Here is a 21,488-nt window from a genome sequence, read left to right as displayed (position 1 = left end):
GAAGTCATACTACACGATAATATAGTGTAGTACAAATACAATATTGAATGCTACCTAACAACGATAATTGAAATACCTATATATTCTATGAACTTCATAAACAATGCCTACTTGATTGTATTTTATAGAAGGCTAAAACTGAAAACCATTTAAATGTTGGATGCATTGCTTCTTCATTCTTTCTCCATAAAGTGTAATACAAAATGACAAACATCTATTAAAGACATCACATATTGTCCATGGTTAATGTTTTTTAAAACTTGGTGACTAAAACACGTTTTGGTTTACCATCGTCTTTAAGTACGCTTTATTGAAACTATGTTGTCATGAAAATTGTAAAACATGAATAAATTACTCTACTTGACCAATTGTATTTCAAAATACACTTTCCTTAATGTGTTGGATTTTAAAATATCCTAAATTTATCTGAATGGATGCCGTTGGGCACCTATTGTTTTTTTTAAGATTATCACAAGATGTTCATGATGATTTTTCATGATCAAGACTTTCAAGATACTCAATACTTCCACATAGTGGTGTCATGCCATAACCTGCTTCCATTTTGCCATCAAAAAATTTTTATTTCAATTATCTGTTTGAATCAGCAAAAATGGAGTGTCAACACAGTTGAACCAAATTGGGAATAATTGAAAGTTTGGATAACGTCTTCGTAATAACTGCGTAAGCAGTCGAGCTTACACACAGTTCAGCCAGTCTTCGTGGAAGCTGCACACCCAAGATAAATTCAAGCAAACTTTCTCTTCACTTATTTTATGCTATCGGGACTGCTGACATCAGGTTATGCACTTGCTATACTAGACCTCTATTATTTTATGAGTTAAAAAGCGCTTAGGATATGTTGCAAAAGTTGGACAACATGGAACCTAGTATACAAGTCCACAACCAGATAACGTCACAACTAGAGCAGCTGGGGTCTAGTATACAAGTGCACAGCCACAGGATGCCTTTGTATACTAGAACCCAGCTGCTCAAATTGTGACATCGTCTGGTTGTGCATTTGTATATTAGGCTAGGCCCCATATTGTAATGATAGCAATAATATAGCCAATAATAGCCTACCACATTGCTGCCTTCATGACCGTCAGACTGTACAGCATTTAAAGATATTACAAAGCATGCATTACAATTTAGTATTGATTTACAAGCTTTATATAAATCGATAAGGCCCAGCTGTCACCCTGCTTGAAAAATGTGCTGTGTTCTCGGTGCACTGGAAGCACATCCAACAATTCATAACAACGTTGCTATAACTAAATCTTAAACATGAATCAAAACAAGTTTAAAACTGAATTCACGAAGTCCCAGACATTGAAATTTTGGCTTAGCTTAAACATTACGTGAAACGTTGTAAAAATAAAAAAGATCGTTTTGCAGCAGCAGCTGGAACAATGGTTTTCCAAGGAAGAAGGTTTTTGGTGGAGAAATTTTAACCAGTGGAGGAAATGGGGAGGAACTAAGAAAACTGGGAAAGATTTCTGATTTATTGCTTCTTCCTCGATTCCTCGTGAGTTGATCTATTTTGTGAGAAAGGCAAATAGCTTTAGATACCAAAATGAAAATACTGTACAAGAAAGAGATTAATATCGATGAAGTGTACAGTAATCAACAAAGTCACCCCATTCGTCTGCTGTACGCCCATTAAAATGGGCCAGAGTACGGTAATTTTTTCCCATTGGAATGGTAGGAAGTATGCACTTCTAACTTTAGAGTAAGACGGTTTGCATTTGGAATGGGGAGTCCTTTACTTCGGCAGAAACATGATTCGTGGGAAACCCCATTGCTGAAAGCAGGTAAGGTCGTTCCGGTACCGTACAGCCTGCAGCGGTGTGTGCTGTATAACTATAGCCTAGGCGTTTAGCTTAAAGCTTATGCCATATAACTATAGCCTACGCGTAGGCCTTTAGCTTAAGGCTTATACTGTATAATAGCAGTACCTTACAGATTGCAAGGTTTAGATAAAATTGCCGTAATTTCGCGTATAATAGAATTAACCGGCTATTAAATGTCCAACTTCCGGATCCGGGTAACAAAGGACGAACAGCGAACCAGTAAGTGTGTAACCGAAGGCAACAAGCACAAATAATAGCTTGCCGAGCCTATACGTTTCATTCTTTCAGTTTTCTATACTCTCAAGCACACTTACTCGCAAAATCTGGGTACAAGCATGCTCCATTAAAAAGCGTTTTTGGCTACATCTAATCTCACCTCCGGCAGACCCGGACCTCCGCCTTTTACTGACTAGGCTATCGTATAAGCATATACTTTGTCACGGTTATCACCATAATAGAATCTTAGTTACCGTACTACCACTACTGCGGCCACTGAATGCTGAGCCTGCTCTGCTGGTCAACATATTTGAGAACATGTCTGCCTGTGATCTGTATATATTTTATGGGTAGTCGACAACCGACCTTTGGATTTTGGTTGACTGTACAGTGTTTGGCCTTTTTTACTTAAGGTTTTCTCAAACTTTAGCGGGTTTTTCATGTTTCAGCATTGACTATAGGTTATTCTTGAGACTTTGAGGTATGAGCTATAGCCCCATCCGGAAAGTACGTTGTGCATGCAACTTACGCAAACTTTGGCGTTCATTGAAATCTCAATTCTTTGTTTGTTTATTATGAATGATAGTATGAAGATAACAAAGTTTGGTTTGCACATGAGCGCGTTGATGTCTCTTGCGTATAGGTGCCACACTTTTCACTGTGGGTTATAGCCTATTTTGTTTTCTTTGGTATTTTGTCATCTTTATTGGAAATCACGCATTTTAAACAGGGAGACTTACGGCCAAAAATTAGGATGTATGTTTTAGGCCACGCTAGTATTAAAACTCTAATTATTTTTTGTCACAACCACTTCTTAGTCTAATAAATGGACTCGTTTCTATAGCTGTGTACATATTAACTAATATATGTAACTAGTGTAAGTGTTAACATTGGTGTATATATTTTTTCTTGGTGTTCTTTTCTTTTTTGGTGCTTAGCATTTTGTTTTCTCTTAAACTGCTTGGGTTTAATAGCCGTGCTGACGTTTCATTGTTGTATCACCACTGTAGTTTACTTGTGGCGTATTTCAAGCTCTCCGGGCTTTGCCACATTTTTCCGTTTGTTGTTTATTTGTGAGCATATTCTTGTTTGACCAGTCTACAACGAAGTTAGCACAATATTCATTGCTCCGCACAGTCAATGGTGAAATATAAATATATAGTATGATAAGATAAAAAAAATTTTTTTGTACACTGAAATTTCAAATCAGTGCAAATCCAAACTTTGCAATCGTGCGCACTTTTAGGCTGCCAGGTGTTCTTGTTGATGCTTTAGCAGGCCCGTGTCTGCGAGAAAAAAAATTGCAATAATGCCTGTAAAAATGCATAAAAACGGTGTTCACAAATGATTAAATGCTTTGAAAATTCAGCTAAGTTCATATAAATGTGTTCAACATACCTGAAGTGTACTACTGAATATAATTATAACCGCACTTCAGTGTGCTCTTGCCAAATTCTGTAGACTGCCTTTTTAAGTTGATTGAAGGTTTTACATAGCGATGTTTAAGTTGACATTCACATGTCAGTAAGCGCAGGAAAAATGCTAAGACTGATAAATGGAGTGCACCTAGCGCTTGACAGCGGCTTTTTTAAAAAAGTGTTACTCATGCGTTTCGATGAAAAAATGCTTTTGCTTTTTTATACAAAAAAATGTGATCAATTTTTCACTCCCACTCTTTTTAACAATTTAAAGGTATTTTCATTTTGCCGCATTCTGGAACACGATGGTACATTTGCAAGATTGATTGGTTTTACAGTTTCCGATAATCCGGAGACCCCGCTAACCCGACATTTTATGACGAAACAATGTGGTCCGGATTAACGAGGTCCTACTGTACTTACGTGTAGTAAGCTTATGATTCTCTTTTAAATACTTTGTCCTAAAACCTGACCGACACTTTTTAAATGCTCAACCCAACTTCCGTTTCTTGTTTCAACGCTAAGTTATGTTGTTAATTAATAATGTTAGATTAGTACAAGGCAGGTTGATAAAAAATTATAATTTTTTATGGTAATTAAGGTGGTACTGTTTTGACCTACTGAAAATACAGTATCTGTAATTTGATTTCATATTTGTATTTTGGTTTCAGATAAATGTTGCTATCATCCACAGGCTCTGTAATAGAATAAGTAATGCGTAAACTTAGCAAGAAATACTGTAGATGTAGAACGAAATGTTGTTGGCCAGGGGTGTTCAAATGATTTCTGCCATGATCCACCACAGCCAAACCTGACAACATGATGCTTCACTAAATACGAATAGTAAACATATTGGACATGCTTAAATTTTTATGGTGTTTTATTTATGTAAATTAACCCTACAACATATTAATAACTTTGTAAAAATCAAAAGAAGTGTGCTACAGTTGCAAGATTTGTTCAGTGAGAAAAATGATGAGTTGGTTTAGATCTCACAATAGCATCGAATGGGGGCTTTCTGTCACTTACTGATATCCTCAAAAGCTCATGAAAATGAGCATTTGTGAGCCTCGTTCTATGCTTGCAAAGGTACGTAGAAGCGAAGCAAGTAAGGACCCTTCTAGCCAGCCTGGTTATAACTGGATACCTTTCCAAGGTTTCAAGTGATAACCAAAACACATTTGGATCTGCGATACAAATCTCATCTCCTATAAGATTACACAGTTCTACCTGCATTTTAGACACCACCAATGCATATTCAGTGGAAAGTTGGGTTTTCCAAATGTCATCAACATCAGCAGACAGTGGATGAGAGATTAGCTCTATAACTGAACTGATTTCATAAAATTCCTGTTACAAAACTCGGTGTCCAAATTTGACAAAACATGACAAATCATTATCACAGCTAACTTCTTGTACTTGCACTTTCAAGCATGGAAAGTGGAGCATGTCTTTGGTGATAGTTGAAACGAATAGCAACAGCTGTTGCTTGAAAGATTTCTGGCCACAGTTGAATGATAGTATGCCCCTTGCCCTGGAGCTTCAAGTTCAGAGTATTTAGATGGGTAAAACGGTCAGCGAGAAAAGCAAAGTTACATAGATTGGTACCTTCAAGCAGAGTACTAGTTTGACCCTTGTCATTCAAAAACATGACCAGCTCTTTACGAATTTCCCACAGCCTTTTCAAAGCATTGCCCTTACTTAGCCATCTCTTGTTATTATGCGTGAGTACGTCACAAAATTCAGCGTTATGCTGATCTAGAAAGTTCCTTAGTTGCCGGTGCTTAAAAATATTTTTTTTGTTCAATATTTATTTACACTAAAAGTATGAGAATACATATAATTTTATGCTATTAAAAAGTCCAAAAATTAATTTCAACGCTGACAATTGGTATCCACATGAAAATACTGTAAAAAGTTTTTTTTTTCAAGACTACATTGGAAGATCCACACAAAAAGTTGAAAAGATCCAGATCGAGATCCGCCATTTGAACCCCCGGTTGTAGGCTATGTTGACACAGTAGCTGAGTGATTAGAGCGCCAACCTTGCAATGGTGTGAATCCCTGCTTTATTCGTAGTGACTCTACTGTTGAAATGTTCCTGAGCAAGACATAAAAAATGTTTTCTCATTTGCAATGATTCTGGTGAATAGTTTCGAATTTGGGCAGAACAAATAGCAAGTCAAAGTATAACAGTGTACGCAGAATAGTAAGGTAGCCGAGCCAGTAGAAATCATTGTCTAGTGTAAGTGATATGAAGACTTCTGGGTCCTCGGATTGATAGTCCGGTACCATATTAAAATTGACCTTGCAGCGTGTTGCTTTTTGTGATGTGTGTTTCAATTACATTTAATGATTTTTTGATGATACATTTTGTGATGTGTGCTTCAATACAATTGATGTGTTTTTTAATTCGCTTTTGAAATTAGTATGATATCAGGTAATAAAGAAACACTAGTTTTAAAAGGGATATTTTCCTTACATGGGCCTATCACAGAAAGTTGCCTAAGGGGCCCGTAGGTGTCTTGCTGAGCCTACGTATTGTACTATAATGGTGACAAGAATGTCAGTTTCTTGTCTGCATGGCAGTATATCAGTGTTTTCATTCCATCTTAACATTATTACCGTCTTTGCAGAAGTTTACCCATAATTTACGCATGCAGGGGATTGAGCTGACAAGCAGTAAGATTGTTTAAAATTCTCCATGCCTTAAACTACAAATGGTAGAATTTGGTAGTATTAGAAACTCCCATCATTACTGTAGCTTTGGAGGTATTACATTCGGAGTACTTACACAGTGAATAGTTAGTGTGTTTGCCAGATGAAACCATGTTGTTTGCTACAAATTGTAACACTAACAATGTATACTGTGTAAGTCTATACACTCTGAAGAAAATAAATTAGTCATGAGACCCTGTTGTACAGTATTTAAAGTGTTAACTTCTAAAAAAACTGAATTTAATAATAATGTGAATGTTTTAGGTGTATGCTGTATTTAGTTTAATTTTTAGGTTTTACTTAGTTTTTCAAAAGTGAAATGCCTAAAAGACAGAGGTAAGCATGATGCTCACACAAATGTATTCTTATATGTTTTAGCGTAACTTGTATACATGTAAGCAAGAATTACATTTGCAGAGTAGTTTGAATTTGTAGTCCAGTCATCCAACGTTTTCTTTGGTTAAGGTTGTATGATATTGTAATAGACTCGATTTGCTGGCTACTCAGGTAGAGCTACTGACTGAGTATTGGCAACAAGGAATGCGAGATCTTTCAGATCCCAGGGTTGCTGAAGCCGCTGTTTCAGCACATTTGACGGAGAATCAAGTGAAGGTACAAAAAGGTTAATCTTAGTAAAACCTAGAAAGGTTTAATAAATCATCGTTCAATTTGGAAGAACATTTTTTTGTATTTTAGGTCTGGATAAAAGATACGTGGACAAAAAATTCCACCAGCGCTAGTACCCTGGGAAAACTTAAAAATATCTCTTGCAAAAGAAGAGTGTCAGGGTATAACCTGTATTCTTCTTCTCTTAAAAAGGACGGAATTGGTACATTGTTTTCTTTAGATTGTGTTAAAAATTGCAACAGAAATAGAAAAATTTGCATAATTGTGTAGTCTATAACTAATGAACAGCATATATTTCGTAATTGTGTTGCTTATCAATTATGATTTAACATTTGCATGTGCTATTTCTTCTAAGTAGCGTCACAGCTACATGGTATTGAAAAAAACAACTGCTGTCAATTTTTCTAGTTTTCATCCCCCCTGAATAGTTTGGCTTGCCATTTTTCTCCAGAATAGTGTTTCTTGTTTCAATTGTTTAATTACTCTGTCTGGTTTTCTTTGCAAAAGTTTATTTGCAGTTTAATTTAAGGTTTTAGACAATGGGCAACAAAATGGAAACAACTGAGTGATGAGAAAAAGAAGTTTTGGGAAAAAGAAGGTCAAAAGGCAACTTCGGCAGAAAGGCTTGCTCCAATCACCGAAAAACGAATCAAGCATCTAAAAAACCGTCAGTTAAAGATTATAGATAATGCTGTGAGTAAACACTACTGCAAAGTACTTCAGTTCTTGTTATAACAAAAATGGGTAAAGAAGTAGAAATATAAATTATATATATGTTTGTTTTCTAATAAAATATTCAAAAGTTACATGCAACTTAGTTTATTTTGTGTAGTGTTTAAAGTTGGAACAAGTTGGTTATGTAGCTGGTGGTGCTATTTACAAGGATGGGTTGTTTGATTTTTTTGCTTGCAAAACAGCCACTCATTTTTTTAGTGGTACATCTTTTCAAGAAGCTTTCATAAATGAAAACCATCTTGCTACCTTTCTAAGTGGTATGTATGAAATATGTCCTTTTTGTCATTTAACTATTAGGATCAACAAATATTAGGAAAGCCTATTACCAGGATGATACCATTACTTTGATCGACGATTTTCTGTTAAAGCAGGTTTAACCAACTATATTAGCAACTTAACATTGCTCTACTGCAATTGCATTATTACATTTGACATTTTGATTTAAAATTGAAGCTTAAAAATGAAAGGTCACTGTTCAGGAACTGAGATATTTGCGGTACTAAAAATTGATCGTATCTACAGAAAGAATTTGAAAAAATGAAAGACTTTCAGAAATTACTTGCTTAACTATGGCAGTTATTGACAGTTTCAGTCTGTTTTTAGTCTCATTTATAGTATATATTAAAACCATATTTCAACTGTGAAGTAAACTTATTGCATTTTTGGAGCATTTTTATCAGACAGATTTTACATAGCTGCGATTGATGTGTTGTCATTAATAATTGTGTTCAATTTTTTTTGGGATATTTTAGACAAACCATCCACTTCTAGAAGTTTGAAAATCCTAAAAAAAGAAGTCAGAGCAATATTTAATGAGAAATATTGTAAGTTTTTTCTTTTGTATTGTTTTAGTTTTACAGTTATTATGAAATAATTGTAGTGTTATTTATTAAATTCTTTAGCAGAAGCTGTGAAAAAAACAACCAGCGGCTGCCATATTCCAAACTTAATGAATTAGGCATAAGCATGCTTGGCCTGCCATCAGGAGTTTTTTTAAAAAACCCAGCAGCGTATGGTGCGTGCATATGCAAAGATATTATCAGTTGTAGGAACCAGCTTAAAGTAGTTATCAACAGGTGTGGTTTCGGCTTTGTTGTATGTTATATTTGTCTGTTTTTATTTGTTTGTCATAGATGCAGTATATCTTAAGCTGATGCAGTGGTAGTGTATCTTGTTTTTATGTATCTTGGGATACTGGTATTATATTCGGTATTATACTATTCTTTTATAATTGGTAGGTCTGCACCAGAGAGTGACAAAGATATGCTTGAAGTGGTAGTGTTAGAAGGTTAAACTGTAACAATTCATATAATGATGTTTCATTGCCAGAGGTGGGTGGTCGGTACTTTGAAAGAACAAAGCGATTATTATTAACTCTGCTATTACAGTGCAATACTGAGGGATGTAAGCAACTACACGTGATATACGTACAAACCCAGAAACCAGTGTTAGCAAACCGTACATGTTCAAAGTCGTGTTGCAAAAGAGTAGTTTGGCACTCTGCATCGGTACTTTTTATATAGAGGATCCTGTTGCAAATGGAATGCTTGCCTCTATTTATACTCCGCCACAGATTACTCCAGTTCAGAACATAAGTGACGTCACTCAGAACAAAGAACAATTGAGAGCGCTAAAATGGGTATTAAGGTTTGATCAACATGATTTCAAAACCTTGAAATAATTACTTTAAGAGTATCGGAACCGAATAAAGTATTTTTAAATAAACTGAAAATGTATTGCGATACCATAGATCCGCCGCACTGCCCACCTCTGGTGTTTGCTTTGTTAGATTATATCGGGCGCTTCGCATTTCTCATTTTTTGTATTTTTTTATTCATTTTTTGCTTTACTTTCTTTTACTGTATTCTTCGCTGTCTACCAGTTGCATGGAATACAGTAGCGAACTTTGCTGATAAATTAATGATATCCGCTTTGCCTCATGTTGTTATGCAATATTTTGCTGTTAATGTGCGTTTAGTATTTTTTGTTGCTACACGTCTTCAGTTCTTTTGTAATAGTGCCTTTGCCTAAATTTGTTGCCAGTTTTGCAGCTGTATTTTGTGTAGGTCGTTTGAAAAATTCGTTATCGCAGCTTTCTTTCTTGCACTTTCAACGTTCGCTGTCTAGTTCCAAATAAACAAAGTACTGTGGTGTTTTTGGTGTGTGTTGCTGACCAATTGGTATCTTCTTAACAAATATTTTTGTAAAACTGGTGACTCGAAACAACTGTAATACTGTAACTGTATACTTTGCACAAGAAATAGAGCAGGGGTGGGAAAGTTTTCAAATACCACATTGCAGTTATCTGGGAATCAGTTATTCTGTGGCTGTTTAACAAAATTATAACCTCTGCAGTAACTATTCCATCATTAGCAATTACGTATTTATCATGACGTCACGCGCTGTGCGTGGTATTGCATACGTTGGAATTTCCACCAAGTTATGTTTGCTGCATAGGCAACGACATCGTCATAAAGAGGTCATTCTACGAGACATCATATAGTAACACGTGAATGTAAGCTTGCAGCAGCTAAACCATGTTTGCCCCGATCAATACAGGTAATTTTTCGTGTTTTTAAGCGTCACGTTGCCAATGACAATTTGAAACTTAACTTAACGTTTCTCCCTAAACTTGACAGCTTTGTTTTGTCTCTTAACCTAGAAAGCTTCGACGCTCGTCGTTTGATCACTTTAGGTCATCGATTTTAGTTGACGTTTGAACATTTTGTTTGCGCGAACAAGGAGTAGACAGCGATCTCCAGATTTAAGTTTGGTTCTCGTAACAGCTTTTCCCTCAAGAAACGTTGGAGTAATCCGGCATGTTATTCTGTCTATTATGATGCCGCTGCACAGTGTGCTAAACTCGCAAGAACGTGCTAGGAGCATTAGGTCTGTAGCGTACTCGCCCACAGACTCGTGGGGTTACTTGTGGAAAATTTGTGCCTTTCCACTGTGATGTTGCGTTTCAGGCTACAATACTATTCCAGCTTACCTAGCAAGGTTTTCATGATGCCTTTATGTTCGTCAGTCAAACTCCAGGAATTGTAAATATTTCTGACGTCCTGACCAATGTGACAAATAGCTAACCTTTTCCGCCTCGATTTTTCTGTTTGCCGGACGCGCAGTGATGGACGTCACATAAACACTTGACCGTAATCCCTGTTCTTAGCAGCCCATATTTTTGGTTAACACTTGAAAATTAAAAGTTTTGCTTTGTTTGTAAATGTGAATCGGAAAGTTTCCTTGATTCTGTCATAGTTGGTGCAACACATAACAGCTAACTGTTCATGGTCTCGTGACAGATGGGACTACACGAAATAGCAGTTGTGTATGGTTGTGTTGAACATTTATTTCACAACGCAGTATATGCTCAAAAACGTACCGTCACCAATTCTAGGGGACCTTGTCATTAGTACGTCATTGTCATTGTCATTCGAATCCCCAATCTGTTCCTATATCAGCACCAAATGATAAAATTCCATCAAAAAGTCGCCAAATCTTGCTTGTAACGTGACGTAATTACTAAAAATTAATGATTAAATGGCGATTTGAAAAGTAAATTTCTTAAGAAAATGATTTTTGGTAAGAAATGTTGACTCTGGTTGAGCCAGGAAAATAGATCATTGCAAGTCGATAAATTTTTAAGTAGCATAGTAATTAGGTTAGCCATCATTAGGATTCGTGTTCGCCCGAATCTCCTACACAGGAGATATTCGGCGAATCTATGGCGGGCTTGGGTTCGTGTTGGCCCATCCCTACCAATTAATTATTATTGATCGAAAAGAAGCCAATTGCAAAATTTACACACTATGCAGATGTTATTCATGCACACCGTAAGCAATACTTACTATACCGATTCCTAATACCGACTATGTATGCTTCCTTTATCGAAACATGAGAATAAATATAGTTTGCAAATAATTATAATTGGCCCCAGAATTGTAAACGGGCCTGATCGAACCCGATAATTTATTTGAAGAAATAATAATAAACTTATAGCGATAATTTATAAATTTATTCGCTTACATATAGGGTATCGTCATAGACTTTGTTATTGTCTACATTGTTTGCATGACCTGTGCTAACTGAAAGCTTTTGTTTATTAAATACTGTGATGAAATTTCTTCCTATATGGATCCCCTTCAGTATATGGTACCCATCAAGGCAAATCTTATGCGAGAGTAGGTTAAGGAGGCGTCTAACACAAAAATGCTATAAAATTCCTGTTTGTTTTTTTATACAGCGTATTAACTAAAAAACTGATTACTTGAAAAGTCTTCCATGGGGCTCTCTGAAATTTTGCATACATTCATTCCACAGAATGCCATCAAAAAACTATGATTCAAACTTTTTTGACATAGCTAAGCTTAAAATTGACACTGCAATTTTTTGACTAAAACTCCGATTTTTATCGCAATTTTTAGTTTAATTATGCAAGCGACATAGGAAATCCAAACACGCCAACTGCTAGGGTAATTCCGAGGCTATCAATCAATCAACCAATCATTTTATTTTTCGCCAAAAGCGGGGTGGGGACGAAAAATCAAGCCAGTTGTTACTAACACGCATCAATGAACAGGAAAGTGACAAAGCCGAAAAGGCTTAAAACGTGCCCAAGAGAAATATATTCTGGTAACAACTGGGGCACGGCCGGCCACTGAACCTATAATTAGTTAAATCCATAAAACATAAGTTGAAAAAGCGAAGTTAAGCAGACGAGCAGGTGGTGTGTTCAAGCAACTGATGAATGAAAATTGCTTCAATGCTGTAACTGGTTCCAGTCTCCAGTTCATCTTGAAAATACGTAAAAAACGATCTTCAGTAAATATCCGAAGTAGTTGTGTAATGAGTGTTGAAAATTTACAAGTTAATTAATAAACAGATTGAAGTATAATTTTCTTTGTCCGATTCAAAATTTCCAATACCATCATCTAATCAAAGTGCTTTATCAAAAGGTACTTGACGTGCGCAAGCTGGATGCTTACTGCCTATGTCTAGAGTTTGGCGACAGCAAATTTGGTGGCATGTGGTTGAGGAAAGCTATAACTATTTTGAAGTTAAAAGAAAGATACAGCTAGTGAATGTGTTTTTAATAATTCATGCGCAAACGTGGATTATCACGATAATTAACAAAGCGCTGTATACCATATTTCATTTCATTTATTCCCATTATTGGCATCGTAGCTCGCTGCACAGATATTAGTAAATGCAGAATAAAGTATTTAGTACATCAGCTCAAACAATTCGTGGAAAACATAAAAATTCCACACACAATATGTTTACAAGTCTTCGTCATCGTCATCGTCGTCGTCATAATCGCTATTATCCATTAAGGAAATTAAGTGATTTAAGTCCTCAGATGGTGTCTCATCGTCGTCATCATCACTGGCATTGAAGGTATTCATACAAGTCATATTTAATAAATCCCTGAGCAAGGGGGTGTGCGGCTGGAAATCTACTATTTTCTCAAAATAAGACCAAACGTCTATTAACTCCATTTCCTTAAATGCTTGCAGCGTACAAACGTATGCTTTCAGTTCAACTGGGATTTTACAAACAGTGCCATGTAGAATGTCAACCTGTCGTTGATAATAAAATAACGTGCCCAGCATATCTTGCTTGACAAGCTCAATTTCCTCTTTACATCGTTGAAGCAAATTGTAGCAATCCGTCCTTTGCTTGTCCAGTGAGGTTGGACAAGAATTGGATTTTCCAAAATCTTCCAAAGTCCGTGTCCTAGGCTGGTGTAATACTGGATAGTCTTCCATTTCATTGTATTGTACAATCAGTTTGCGGAGATTTCGATTAATTTTTCGGATGTTTGTCATCAACCGGTTAACGATTGCTTGTCCGACTATAAAGTATAAACAAACAGTAAAAAAGGCGTTAAACGTTTATCACACATTGAAAAAATTTATTTGAACAATTAAAATGCAACAGCTTCCTTACAATTTCAAACTATGATCAAAAACAGATAACAATAATCATCCACCTGGATATTTTTTGACCAAGCTACTCAAAAACGTTTTTTCCACATTGAAGTTTAAAATTTTTTGGGTTATTTCCTGCCGCTTGTTTTCAGCGGCAACAGTAATAGTTTGAATAAAGATTTCATCCGAAGCATCCCAACGCGATATGCCAAGCTTTCTCTCCACAATAGTTAGCTCCTTATCAAGTCTGCACAAATAATAGCAAGAGACATATATTTGACGACGTTTCAATATTCATAACCCACAGTAGCAAATCAATAAAGCAAACGTACTTCGCAATTGCACTTTGGTGCTCTGTTAGGTCGTTTTCGCTGTCAGTGATGTTGTTTACAAGATCTCTAAAAGGTTTATATGTTTTTAAATTAACACCTTTTGGGACGAACTTGGTAGCGCATAGATACTTACATGCGTTTGTAGTAATTTTTTAGATCGAGAGCATACTGTTCAGTTGGCATACAGTAAGCCTGTATTCAAATTTTATATTTGTAAAAAGAACCAAATAAGGATGAATGCAAATATAAAACACATAGCTATAAAACTCTCACCGAATTTTTTTTTGAGCCTACAACCAAAATGAATTAATGCATCAGTCAAAAGGTCGGTTCGATGCTCTGGCTTCATCTCCTTTGTAATACAGTTGAATTTTCTTAAATAAGACCACAGTCTCTCCATGGCTTCACCATCAGTCAGCCCAAACCCTTCCAGTTGCCTAGGGCTAAACTGCAACTGGCAACTTAATTTGTGGCCATAACCATGAAAAACCGGAACTGCAAAATCAACACGATGCAAAATATGATGCTGTTTTCTTATCTGCAGACAAAAAGAAAGCGTAGTTCAATAAAAATATGCGTTACACTAATGACAAAAAGAAGGCAGATTTTCATAACAAATTCATTTACTTTAAAGGTAAACTTTTTAAATCAACCTGTAAGTGTGATTTCAGTTTGCAAGCAATGTCATAACAAATCTTGAGATTTTTATTGGAAGACAACAGCTGATTTAGAATCCATACTGCATAACCCAACCTAACATCATAATAAAATCAGAGAAATCTTATTTTTTGAACCATATGCCTTCTTAACGGTGCATAAGATAATGTACACCAGCAAAACATGTATCAAACTTAGTACATTTTAAATTATCATATGTAATTATTGCAAATTTAACCACCTTTCTCCATGTTTCATATCCAAGAACATTTTAGGAAACTCATGTCGGCAACAAGCACCAAACACCCCTTTTACATCCAATTTCGTACTTTTTTTCTTGGAACGAATCAAACTCCCAGCTTGAAAGTTACTACAATCCTTTGAATAGCATTTTAGCAACTAAAACTATCAAATATATACACTTTTTCAAATATTCCATGGAATTCCATTCCATTCAATATGGGCAAATTGTTATCACCTGATATATAATACCAAACCAAGGCTTAATCTTAGCAATAATGAACCGTTTAAGACTCAATTTTGTGCTGTAAATACATACAAACAATTTTGTCTCTTGTTCACTGTAATCATTCATAAATTTGTCAACTTCAACTTGGTTGCAAAAAAATCGTTCCTGGTGCCGAGGGAAGGCACTCTGTATGCCGGCAGTTTTGCGCCTCACCAAGCCAAAGTTTCCATCGAAACAGTATAAGTTGTTGTTTGCAACACTCTGCACAATGCAACAAACATACATTACGCACAAAAAATGTGTTTTTTCAATTATTAATAGCAGGAACTTAAGCTGATGAATATCAGAGTCAAACAAACCCCTTCACATGCTGGACAAACTGCCCCTGAATCAATTCCTGATATACAGTAACCCGCATTTAAGTCCTGCATATGCTGCAATTGATAAACATGATGTCTGTATGCTTCAAACACTTCTTGCAACAGTATCCTTGAAAGTTTTTTCACCTTCAAAAACAGTGAAAACTATTGGAACTTAAATACCAAATGATTACAAAATAAACCTACAAGTACAAATTTATTTATAACAAGTCCTTATTGCCAAAATATGCTGTTTAATTTGCACTTGAACCTTTTACCTTTAGTCAGGTAAGTGCCTTCTTGGAACAAGTATTCAAAAAAATCATACATACTTTTGCTTTTTGACCTGGTGCTCGATGGTATCGATATTCCAACGCATTACAAAACCCCTCTGTCGAAACATGTTTTTCCAAACACAACACTCGAAGTAGTTCTAAAAGTTTCTATGGAAACTGCAACTTGAGGAGATGTAGGAGAACAAGGCCATAAATTAGATCGAAGCAAGGTTTCTCCTTCAGAATAACAACCGCAAAATTCAACTAAAACATCATGCTGAATGCCTAGAATTTTCAGAAAAAAATCAAAAGTATTGATGTCAATTACTGGACAACATTACAACATTTCAAAAGTACAAGGTAGTGGTTTATATATTTGTCATTTTTGATTACGATTAAACGTTTAGGATAGAGCTTTTATATTACAGGAACAGAAACAATTGCTTCTTGGGCTTACTCACATTAAAACGTCTTATAACGTATATTAAAAAGCCTTATAGCTTAACAAACATTATTTTCTGCATATGTCTTTACAATAGAATGAACATAAAACACATAAAAAGAAAATTTAAAACAATGAAATAAACGAATTCAGAAATTGTTTTATTTGTTTCAAATCGAACTAATAACTGAAAACTTTCCTGAACACCCTATCGCATTTAATGTAAAGTTTTGGCTAAGAAACACTTGGTGCCAATGGCGCAAAACATCAAAATGAAGCTGAGGCCTCTATGACAAAGGGGAACCTAACACATTTAAAAAAAATTCAGTAACTAGTTTTATAAAAAAAAAATGTCCATTATGAAGCTAAAACACACCTTGGTTGTTGACAACTGTCAAATGCTTGGTATACTGGCTGTTACACCGATGTTTATCAGAGCGCTTCATAGTACGTGGTTCAAGTGGCATCTTACAAAACATTTTTCCCTATATATCATGTAGAAATGTAAATTTAACAAACTTGATTGTACCATAGTGGGTCTGGTTCATACTGTACATATAAAATATTATTAACTTTGTACATTGTAAAGTACATGATCTATATGCTTAAACGTTTATGAAGTAGAAATTTCAATTCAACACAACGACTCACAAAATACATATTTTACCTTCCAAATGTCTGGTGAATGGAACCAAACTGCATCATGACAAGTGTGCCAACAATCCAAACAAAAGTACTGGTCAGGTCCACAATCAGAACATCTTATTATTTCATCTACTTCTCTGTGGCAATGGTAACAGGTAGACGAAATACGATTGTACGATTGTCGCTTAATTACAAGCAATTTTTTTTCCAATTCCCTCCAATTCTTAGATAGTTTTTGTCTTTTCTCTGAATAGCACTGCTTTCCTTATGAAATAAATAAAAATACATTTACAAAAGTAACTAAATACAGTTAACTTCATATTAAGCAATTAAGTATAAACTCTACATGTCAGGTTTTTCTTTGTTGAAAATTCTAGAAATGAATCCAATAGCAGGCATTTGTTCACAACGATTACAGTTAGTTGCATTTTTAGCAAAAATTTACAAACAATATCACCTACCAATGGTCGAAGAATCATTATATCCACTGTAAGAGGCCGAACTGTCATTTAATTCAGAAGTATTTAAGGGTAATAAAGGGCTATCATTGGAGGCAGATAGAGCTGGAGTAAAGGTTTTGCAAAACAAAGAAACACTTCTTTTTCGTCTTCCTTTAATCTTAACACTGTATTTTGCCTTTACTCGACGAATAATATTCTGTGGACCATAGAACAATTATGTCATTATCAGGAACTAAATAACATGTTTTTCATAGAGCATATCGATTTCACACAATTAAACAAAAGTTACTTCCATAGTGAACCTTTCATTTTAAAGCGATTGTAAAATTTCCCTTCTCCATAGCCCATAAACAATTTTAACAATCCTGAACTTGTAAACAAATTAAAAAACCAAATGTAAAATGTGTGTGTAGATTGGAACTTGCATAAAAAACAAGCTCGCAGTACCTAATCGAGGAAAGTTAAGTCATGCAAAGACTTTCTTCATTCTGAGGATAAAGATTGTGATAATATATCATACCAAATAACTAAACCAAAATAAAACAATATTATTCAAAACTGTTTTACCCTTGTGCTTGAAAAATGATAAATACAGTACATAAAATGGTTTGTCTAAATTACCATAAACTGCCAAAGTGTGCTGGGGAAAAATGAGCCACAACATAAATGTAAGGGTATGGATAAAAAGATATATCTTGTTATGACACATTTTAAAAAGCCAGAAAAAGTTTTTTTGCATTATTCAAATGCCCAACTTACCGATTTCGGAGCCATGACAATTTTGTGTACCAATATTGGGTAACTTTACAATGTTAAAATCAACACATAACATGTGTGTAGATATAAAGTACATATAAGTCACAATCAACTACTATCCTGCAGGTCAATTGAAATTGTTAGTAGTAAGTACTGGCAACTTGTAAGTGCAAAGGTTGTTCATCAAACAAAGCCAATAGGTAAAAACAGCATAATTTATGATGCAGACCTCTAACAAATATTTGTACGATTAAAATATTGCTGTTACTTCTATAACTTAAATGATAAATGCTTTGAAAGTGAATAATAGCCTTGGATTTAATGAAAGAATGTGGGCATCAATAATAATTGTAAAAGGTTCTACTCTAATTATCTGTGAATCATTTGTGGCAGATGTGACAAAAAACAAAGTTCTTCAATATATGGGCTTCCATGAAATCTCACAACATGTATTAGGCTACAGTTAAACACACGTACCACAATGCAATTTACCAATGTCATTGATTTCCAAAATGCGGCAAAATAAAAATACCTTGGAATTGTTAAAAAGAGTGGGAGTGAAAAAATGATCACGCTCTTTTTGTATAAAAAAGCAAAAGCATTTTTCCATCGAAACACGTGAGTAACAATTTTTTAAAAAAGCCGCTGTCAAGCGCTAGGTGCACTACATTTAAAAGTCTTGGCATTTTTCCTGCGCTTACTGACATGTGAATGTCAACTTAAACATCGCTATGTAAAACCTTCAATCAACTTAAAAAGGCAGTCTACAGAATTGGGCAAGAGTATATTTTACAGTGTTAAAATCTAGCCAGCTTGCTACTGGCGTGTCGAGATTTATGTTCGACTAGCCTACGTACCGAGTGCTGTACCGTTACTAGCAGATATTTCGAAAATGATCTTATACAACCTTATACAGCCATGGATAAGCAAGATAAAGGCAAAAACAAAGAAAACAATATAGGTTATAGCCCATAATGGGAAGAGTGGCACCTGTACGCAAGAGACACCAACGTACAAGCCGAAATTTGGTATCTTCATGCTATCATGCATAATGAACCAAAAAGAATTGAGATTTCAGTGCACGGCAAAGTTTGCATTTTTACTTTATCGTACAACAATGTACCGAACCTTACAACAATGAAAGTTAGCCTGGCCATTAAACCCAAGCAGTTTAAGAGAAAACAAAATGCTAAGCACCAAAAAAGAAAAGAACACCAAGAAAAAATATATACACCAATGTTAACACTTACACTAGTTACATATATTAGTTAATATGTACACAGCTATAGAAACGAGTCCATTTATTAGAATAAGAAGTGGTTGTGACAAAAAATAATTAGAGTTTTAATACTAGCGTGGCCTAAAACATACATCCTAATTTTTGGCCGTAAGTCTCCCTGTTTAAAATGCGTGATTTCCAATAAAGATGACAAAATACCAAAGAAAACAAAATAGGCTATAACCCACAGTGAAAAGTGTGGCACCTATACGCAAGAGACATCAACGCGCTCATGTGCAAACCAAACTTTGTTATCTTCATACTATCATTCATAATAAACAAACAAAGAATTGAGATTTCAATGAACGCCAAAGTTTGCGTAAGTTGCATGCACAACGTACTTTCCAGATGGGGCTATAGCTCATACCTCAAAGTCTCAAGAATAACCTATAGTCAATGCTGAAACATGAAAAACCCGCTAAAGTTTGAGAAAACCTTAAGTAAAAAAGGCCAAACACTGTACAGTCAACCAAAATCCAAAGGTCGGTTGTCGACTACCCATACCATATATACAGATAACAGGCAGACATGTTCTCAAATATGTTGACCAGCAGAGCAGGCTCAGCATTCAGTGGCCGCAGTAGTGGTAGTACGGTAACTAAGATTCTATTATGGTGATAACCGTGACAAAGTATATGCTTATACGATAGCCTAGTCAGTAAAAGGCGGAGGTCCGGGTCTGCCGGAGGTGAGATTAGATGTAGCCAAAAACGCTTTTTAATGGAGCATGCTTGTACCCAGATTTTGCGAGTAAGTGTGCTTGAGAGTATAGAAAACTGAAAGAATGAAACGTATAGGCTCGGCAAGCTATTATTTGTGCTTGTTGCCTTCGGTTACACACTTACTGGTTCGCTGTTCGTCCTTTGTTACCCGGATCCGGAAGTTGGACATTTAATAGCCGGTTAATTCTATTATACGCGAAATTACGGCAATTTTATCTAAACCTTGCAATCTGTAAGGTACTGCTATTATACAGTATAAGCCTTAAGCTAAAGGCCTACGCGTAGGCTATAGTTATATGGCATAAGCTTTAAGCTAAACGCCTACGCCTAGGCTATAGTTATACAGCACACACCGCTGCAGGCTGTACGGTACCGGAACGACCTTACCTGCTTTCAGCAATGGGGTTTCCCACGAATCATGTTTCTGCCGAAGTAAAGGACTCCCCATTCCAAATGCAAACCGTCTTACTCTAAAGTTAGAAGTGCATACTTCCTACCATTCCAATGGGAAAAAATTACCGTACTCTGGCCCATTTTAATGGGCGGATAGTAGACGAATGGGGTGACAAAGTAGTACCAGATAAAAAAAATAACTCGCCCTCGATTGTAAGCCAAAAAAAATGATCACAAAAAAACTTTATAAGCCGCAGCTTACAATTTATGTTCAAAGCTATGACAACATTCACAAACAAGCTAATGTCTAATGACGAAATGTATTGTGCTAAGTGTCATAATTAGCCTTTATTCCTACGGAGTTCTCTTGCAGATCTGATGATATTATAATGTTACTTGTGCTTTATTTCATGTGCTTAAGAATAAGTGCTGTTCTATATTTTGGCCGTGTTTAGTATGCGCGACCCCGTTTTGATTACTTCCGAATTACGTCATTTGTATTACGGAGTTCAACGCGTTAGTCTGATATTGACAGTCGTTAATTTACAGTCTACTGAACGCAGCTTTATTCTGTGCTCTGAAAACATTAACCGTTTCGTTGAGTATAATAAATGATGATTCAAAGACATTGACAGTTTGGTTCTGGTACCGTGATGCTTAGCTGACTATCAGGAGTTAATGAATGCGTTATCTATGGAGTCAGATTAGCGAACAATTGATCAAACAATAATAAACAAATGTTCACAACCCCAACAATACACCCAATTAGCACAGTATGTACTGTTTTGTTAGGGTGTTGCTAAATTTTTGTCAGGGTTTGGTGCGCATCATTCTTTTTCTTTTGCGTCCAAGCATATACACTAAATTAAGCGTTTGTTAATGTAATGTCTATGATCCGGGTTTGTTATTTTGATATCGCAAGGCATTCAATATGACGGTTCCACGACATATGGCCGCGGGAAAGTGGCCGCGAACAAACTCACCGGGGTCAACTGAACGTGACGTAAATTGACCGCGGACAAACTGACTGTGACATAAACTGGCCGGCGATGAAATTAACCGGGAACAGACTGACCGGAATGAAAATTGACCGGGAGGTAAATTGATCGTGCAAATGCTGAATTATTGTGTTTAAGTTGATGGTAGTATATGATATGTAAATATTTGTTTGTAACTATTTCCTTTGTTTGGAACAAAATTTTTT

At 35.7% G+C, this 21,488-nt stretch overlaps 4 protein-coding genes across 11 annotated transcripts; 1 reads left to right on the top strand and 3 right to left on the bottom strand.

The window, feature by feature from the left end:
* Positions 1-1,480: 1,480 nt before the first annotated feature.
* On the top strand, positions 1,481-9,717 carry LOC143445834 (uncharacterized). 6 transcript variants are annotated; one of them, XR_013113867.1, is made up of 9 exons: positions 1,627-1,811; positions 3,759-6,538; positions 6,688-6,814; positions 6,899-7,031; positions 7,359-7,522; positions 7,662-7,821; positions 8,317-8,388; positions 8,467-8,640; positions 8,803-9,717. XR_013113867.1 is itself a non-coding variant. In XM_076945170.1 (7 exons), exons 1-7 carry the CDS (start codon positions 6,522-6,524, stop codon positions 8,520-8,522), a joined length of 729 nt encoding a protein of 242 aa, XP_076801285.1. In that variant the 5' UTR covers positions 1,619-6,521; the 3' UTR covers positions 8,523-9,717. The 6 variants fall into 6 exon arrangements, 2 of the variants coding, with proteins under 2 accessions (XP_076801285.1, XP_076801286.1); XR_013113869.1 differs by having other exon boundaries at positions 1,481-6,538; positions 6,710-6,814; XR_013113868.1 differs by having other exon boundaries at positions 1,483-6,538; positions 8,467-8,579.
* Positions 4,445-5,779, bottom strand: LOC143447210 (zinc finger BED domain-containing protein 5-like). The gene is made up of 3 exons (XM_076947195.1): positions 5,686-5,779; positions 4,895-5,242; positions 4,445-4,806 (listed from the first exon to the last, which is right to left on the bottom strand). The coding sequence occupies exons 1-3, from the start codon at positions 5,777-5,779 to the stop codon at positions 4,445-4,447; spliced, it is 804 nt and encodes a 267-aa protein (XP_076803310.1).
* A 2,989-nt stretch (positions 9,718-12,706) lies between the features above and the next one.
* On the bottom strand, positions 12,707-15,305 carry LOC143446347 (uncharacterized). Of its 2 annotated transcripts, XR_013113918.1 has the most exons (7): positions 15,043-15,305; positions 14,725-14,861; positions 14,480-14,579; positions 14,100-14,364; positions 13,960-14,018; positions 13,827-13,892; positions 13,665-13,741 (listed from the first exon to the last, which is right to left on the bottom strand). XR_013113918.1 is itself a non-coding variant. In XM_076945942.1 (5 exons), exons 2-5 carry the CDS (start codon positions 14,007-14,009, stop codon positions 12,844-12,846), a joined length of 876 nt encoding a protein of 291 aa, XP_076802057.1. In that variant the 5' UTR covers positions 14,010-14,018; positions 14,100-14,240; the 3' UTR covers positions 12,707-12,843. The 2 variants fall into 2 exon arrangements, 1 of the variants encoding a protein (XP_076802057.1); XM_076945942.1 differs by lacking the exons at positions 14,480-14,579; positions 14,725-14,861; positions 15,043-15,305 and adding an exon at positions 12,707-13,418 and having other exon boundaries at positions 13,557-13,741; positions 14,100-14,240.
* A 12-nt stretch (positions 15,306-15,317) lies between these two features.
* On the bottom strand, positions 15,318-20,262 carry LOC143446348 (uncharacterized). Of its 2 annotated transcripts, XM_076945943.1 has the most exons (6): positions 17,894-20,260; positions 17,135-17,330; positions 16,696-16,937; positions 16,405-16,513; positions 15,644-15,871; positions 15,318-15,458 (listed from the first exon to the last, which is right to left on the bottom strand). In XM_076945943.1, exons 1-5 carry the CDS (start codon positions 17,906-17,908, stop codon positions 15,690-15,692), a joined length of 744 nt encoding a protein of 247 aa, XP_076802058.1. In that variant the 5' UTR covers positions 17,909-20,260; the 3' UTR covers positions 15,318-15,458; positions 15,644-15,689. The 2 variants fall into 2 exon arrangements, with proteins under 2 accessions (XP_076802058.1, XP_076802059.1); XM_076945944.1 differs by lacking the exon at positions 15,318-15,458 and having other exon boundaries at positions 15,642-15,871; positions 17,894-20,262.
* Positions 20,263-21,488: the final 1,226 nt, after the last annotated feature.

Source organism: Clavelina lepadiformis, chromosome 2 (genome assembly GCF_947623445.1).
Source record: "Clavelina lepadiformis chromosome 2, kaClaLepa1.1, whole genome shotgun sequence".
In the NCBI taxonomy this organism is placed as follows: domain Eukaryota; kingdom Metazoa; phylum Chordata; class Ascidiacea; order Aplousobranchia; family Clavelinidae; genus Clavelina; species Clavelina lepadiformis.
The sequence above is the reverse complement of the archived record's forward strand: the minus strand, read 5'-3'. Positions and strand labels throughout refer to the sequence as shown.

Coding starts and splice junctions, on each gene's coding strand:
- LOC143446347 (XM_076945942.1), bottom strand. CDS start 14,009: ATGCCAACTGAACAGTATGCTCTCGATCTAAAAAATTACTACAAACGC. Junction 13,742..13,826: donor CACCAAAGTGCAATTGCGAA/GTACGTTTGCTT, acceptor TTATTTGTGCAG/ACTTGATAAGGAGCTAACTA. Junction 13,419..13,556: donor CTTGGTCAAAAAATATCCAG/GTGGATGATTAT, acceptor TATACTTTATAG/TCGGACAAGCAATCGTTAAC.
- LOC143446348 (XM_076945944.1), bottom strand. Junction 16,514..16,695: donor ATTCACCAGACATTTGGAAG/GTAAAATATGTA, acceptor CATGATATATAG/GGAAAAATGTTTTGTAAGAT. Junction 15,872..16,404: donor GACAGTTGTCAACAACCAAG/GTGTGTTTTAGC, acceptor TGAAAATTCTAG/GCATTCAGCATGATGTTTTA.
- LOC143445834 (XM_076945170.1), top strand. Junction 7,032..7,358: donor TCTTAAAAAGGACGGAATTG/GTACATTGTTTT, acceptor GTTTAATTTAAG/GTTTTAGACAATGGGCAACA. Junction 7,822..8,316: donor TCTTGCTACCTTTCTAAGTG/GTATGTATGAAA, acceptor GGGATATTTTAG/ACAAACCATCCACTTCTAGA.
- LOC143447210 (XM_076947195.1), bottom strand. CDS start 5,779: ATGGTACCGGACTATCAATCCGAGGACCCAGAAGTCTTCATATCACTT. Junction 5,243..5,685: donor CGGCTACCTTACTATTCTGC/GTACACTGTTAT, acceptor GGAACTTTCTAG/ATCAGCATAACGCTGAATTT. Junction 4,807..4,894: donor TGAAAGTGCAAGTACAAGAA/GTTAGCTGTGAT, acceptor GTTCAGTTATAG/AGCTAATCTCTCATCCACTG.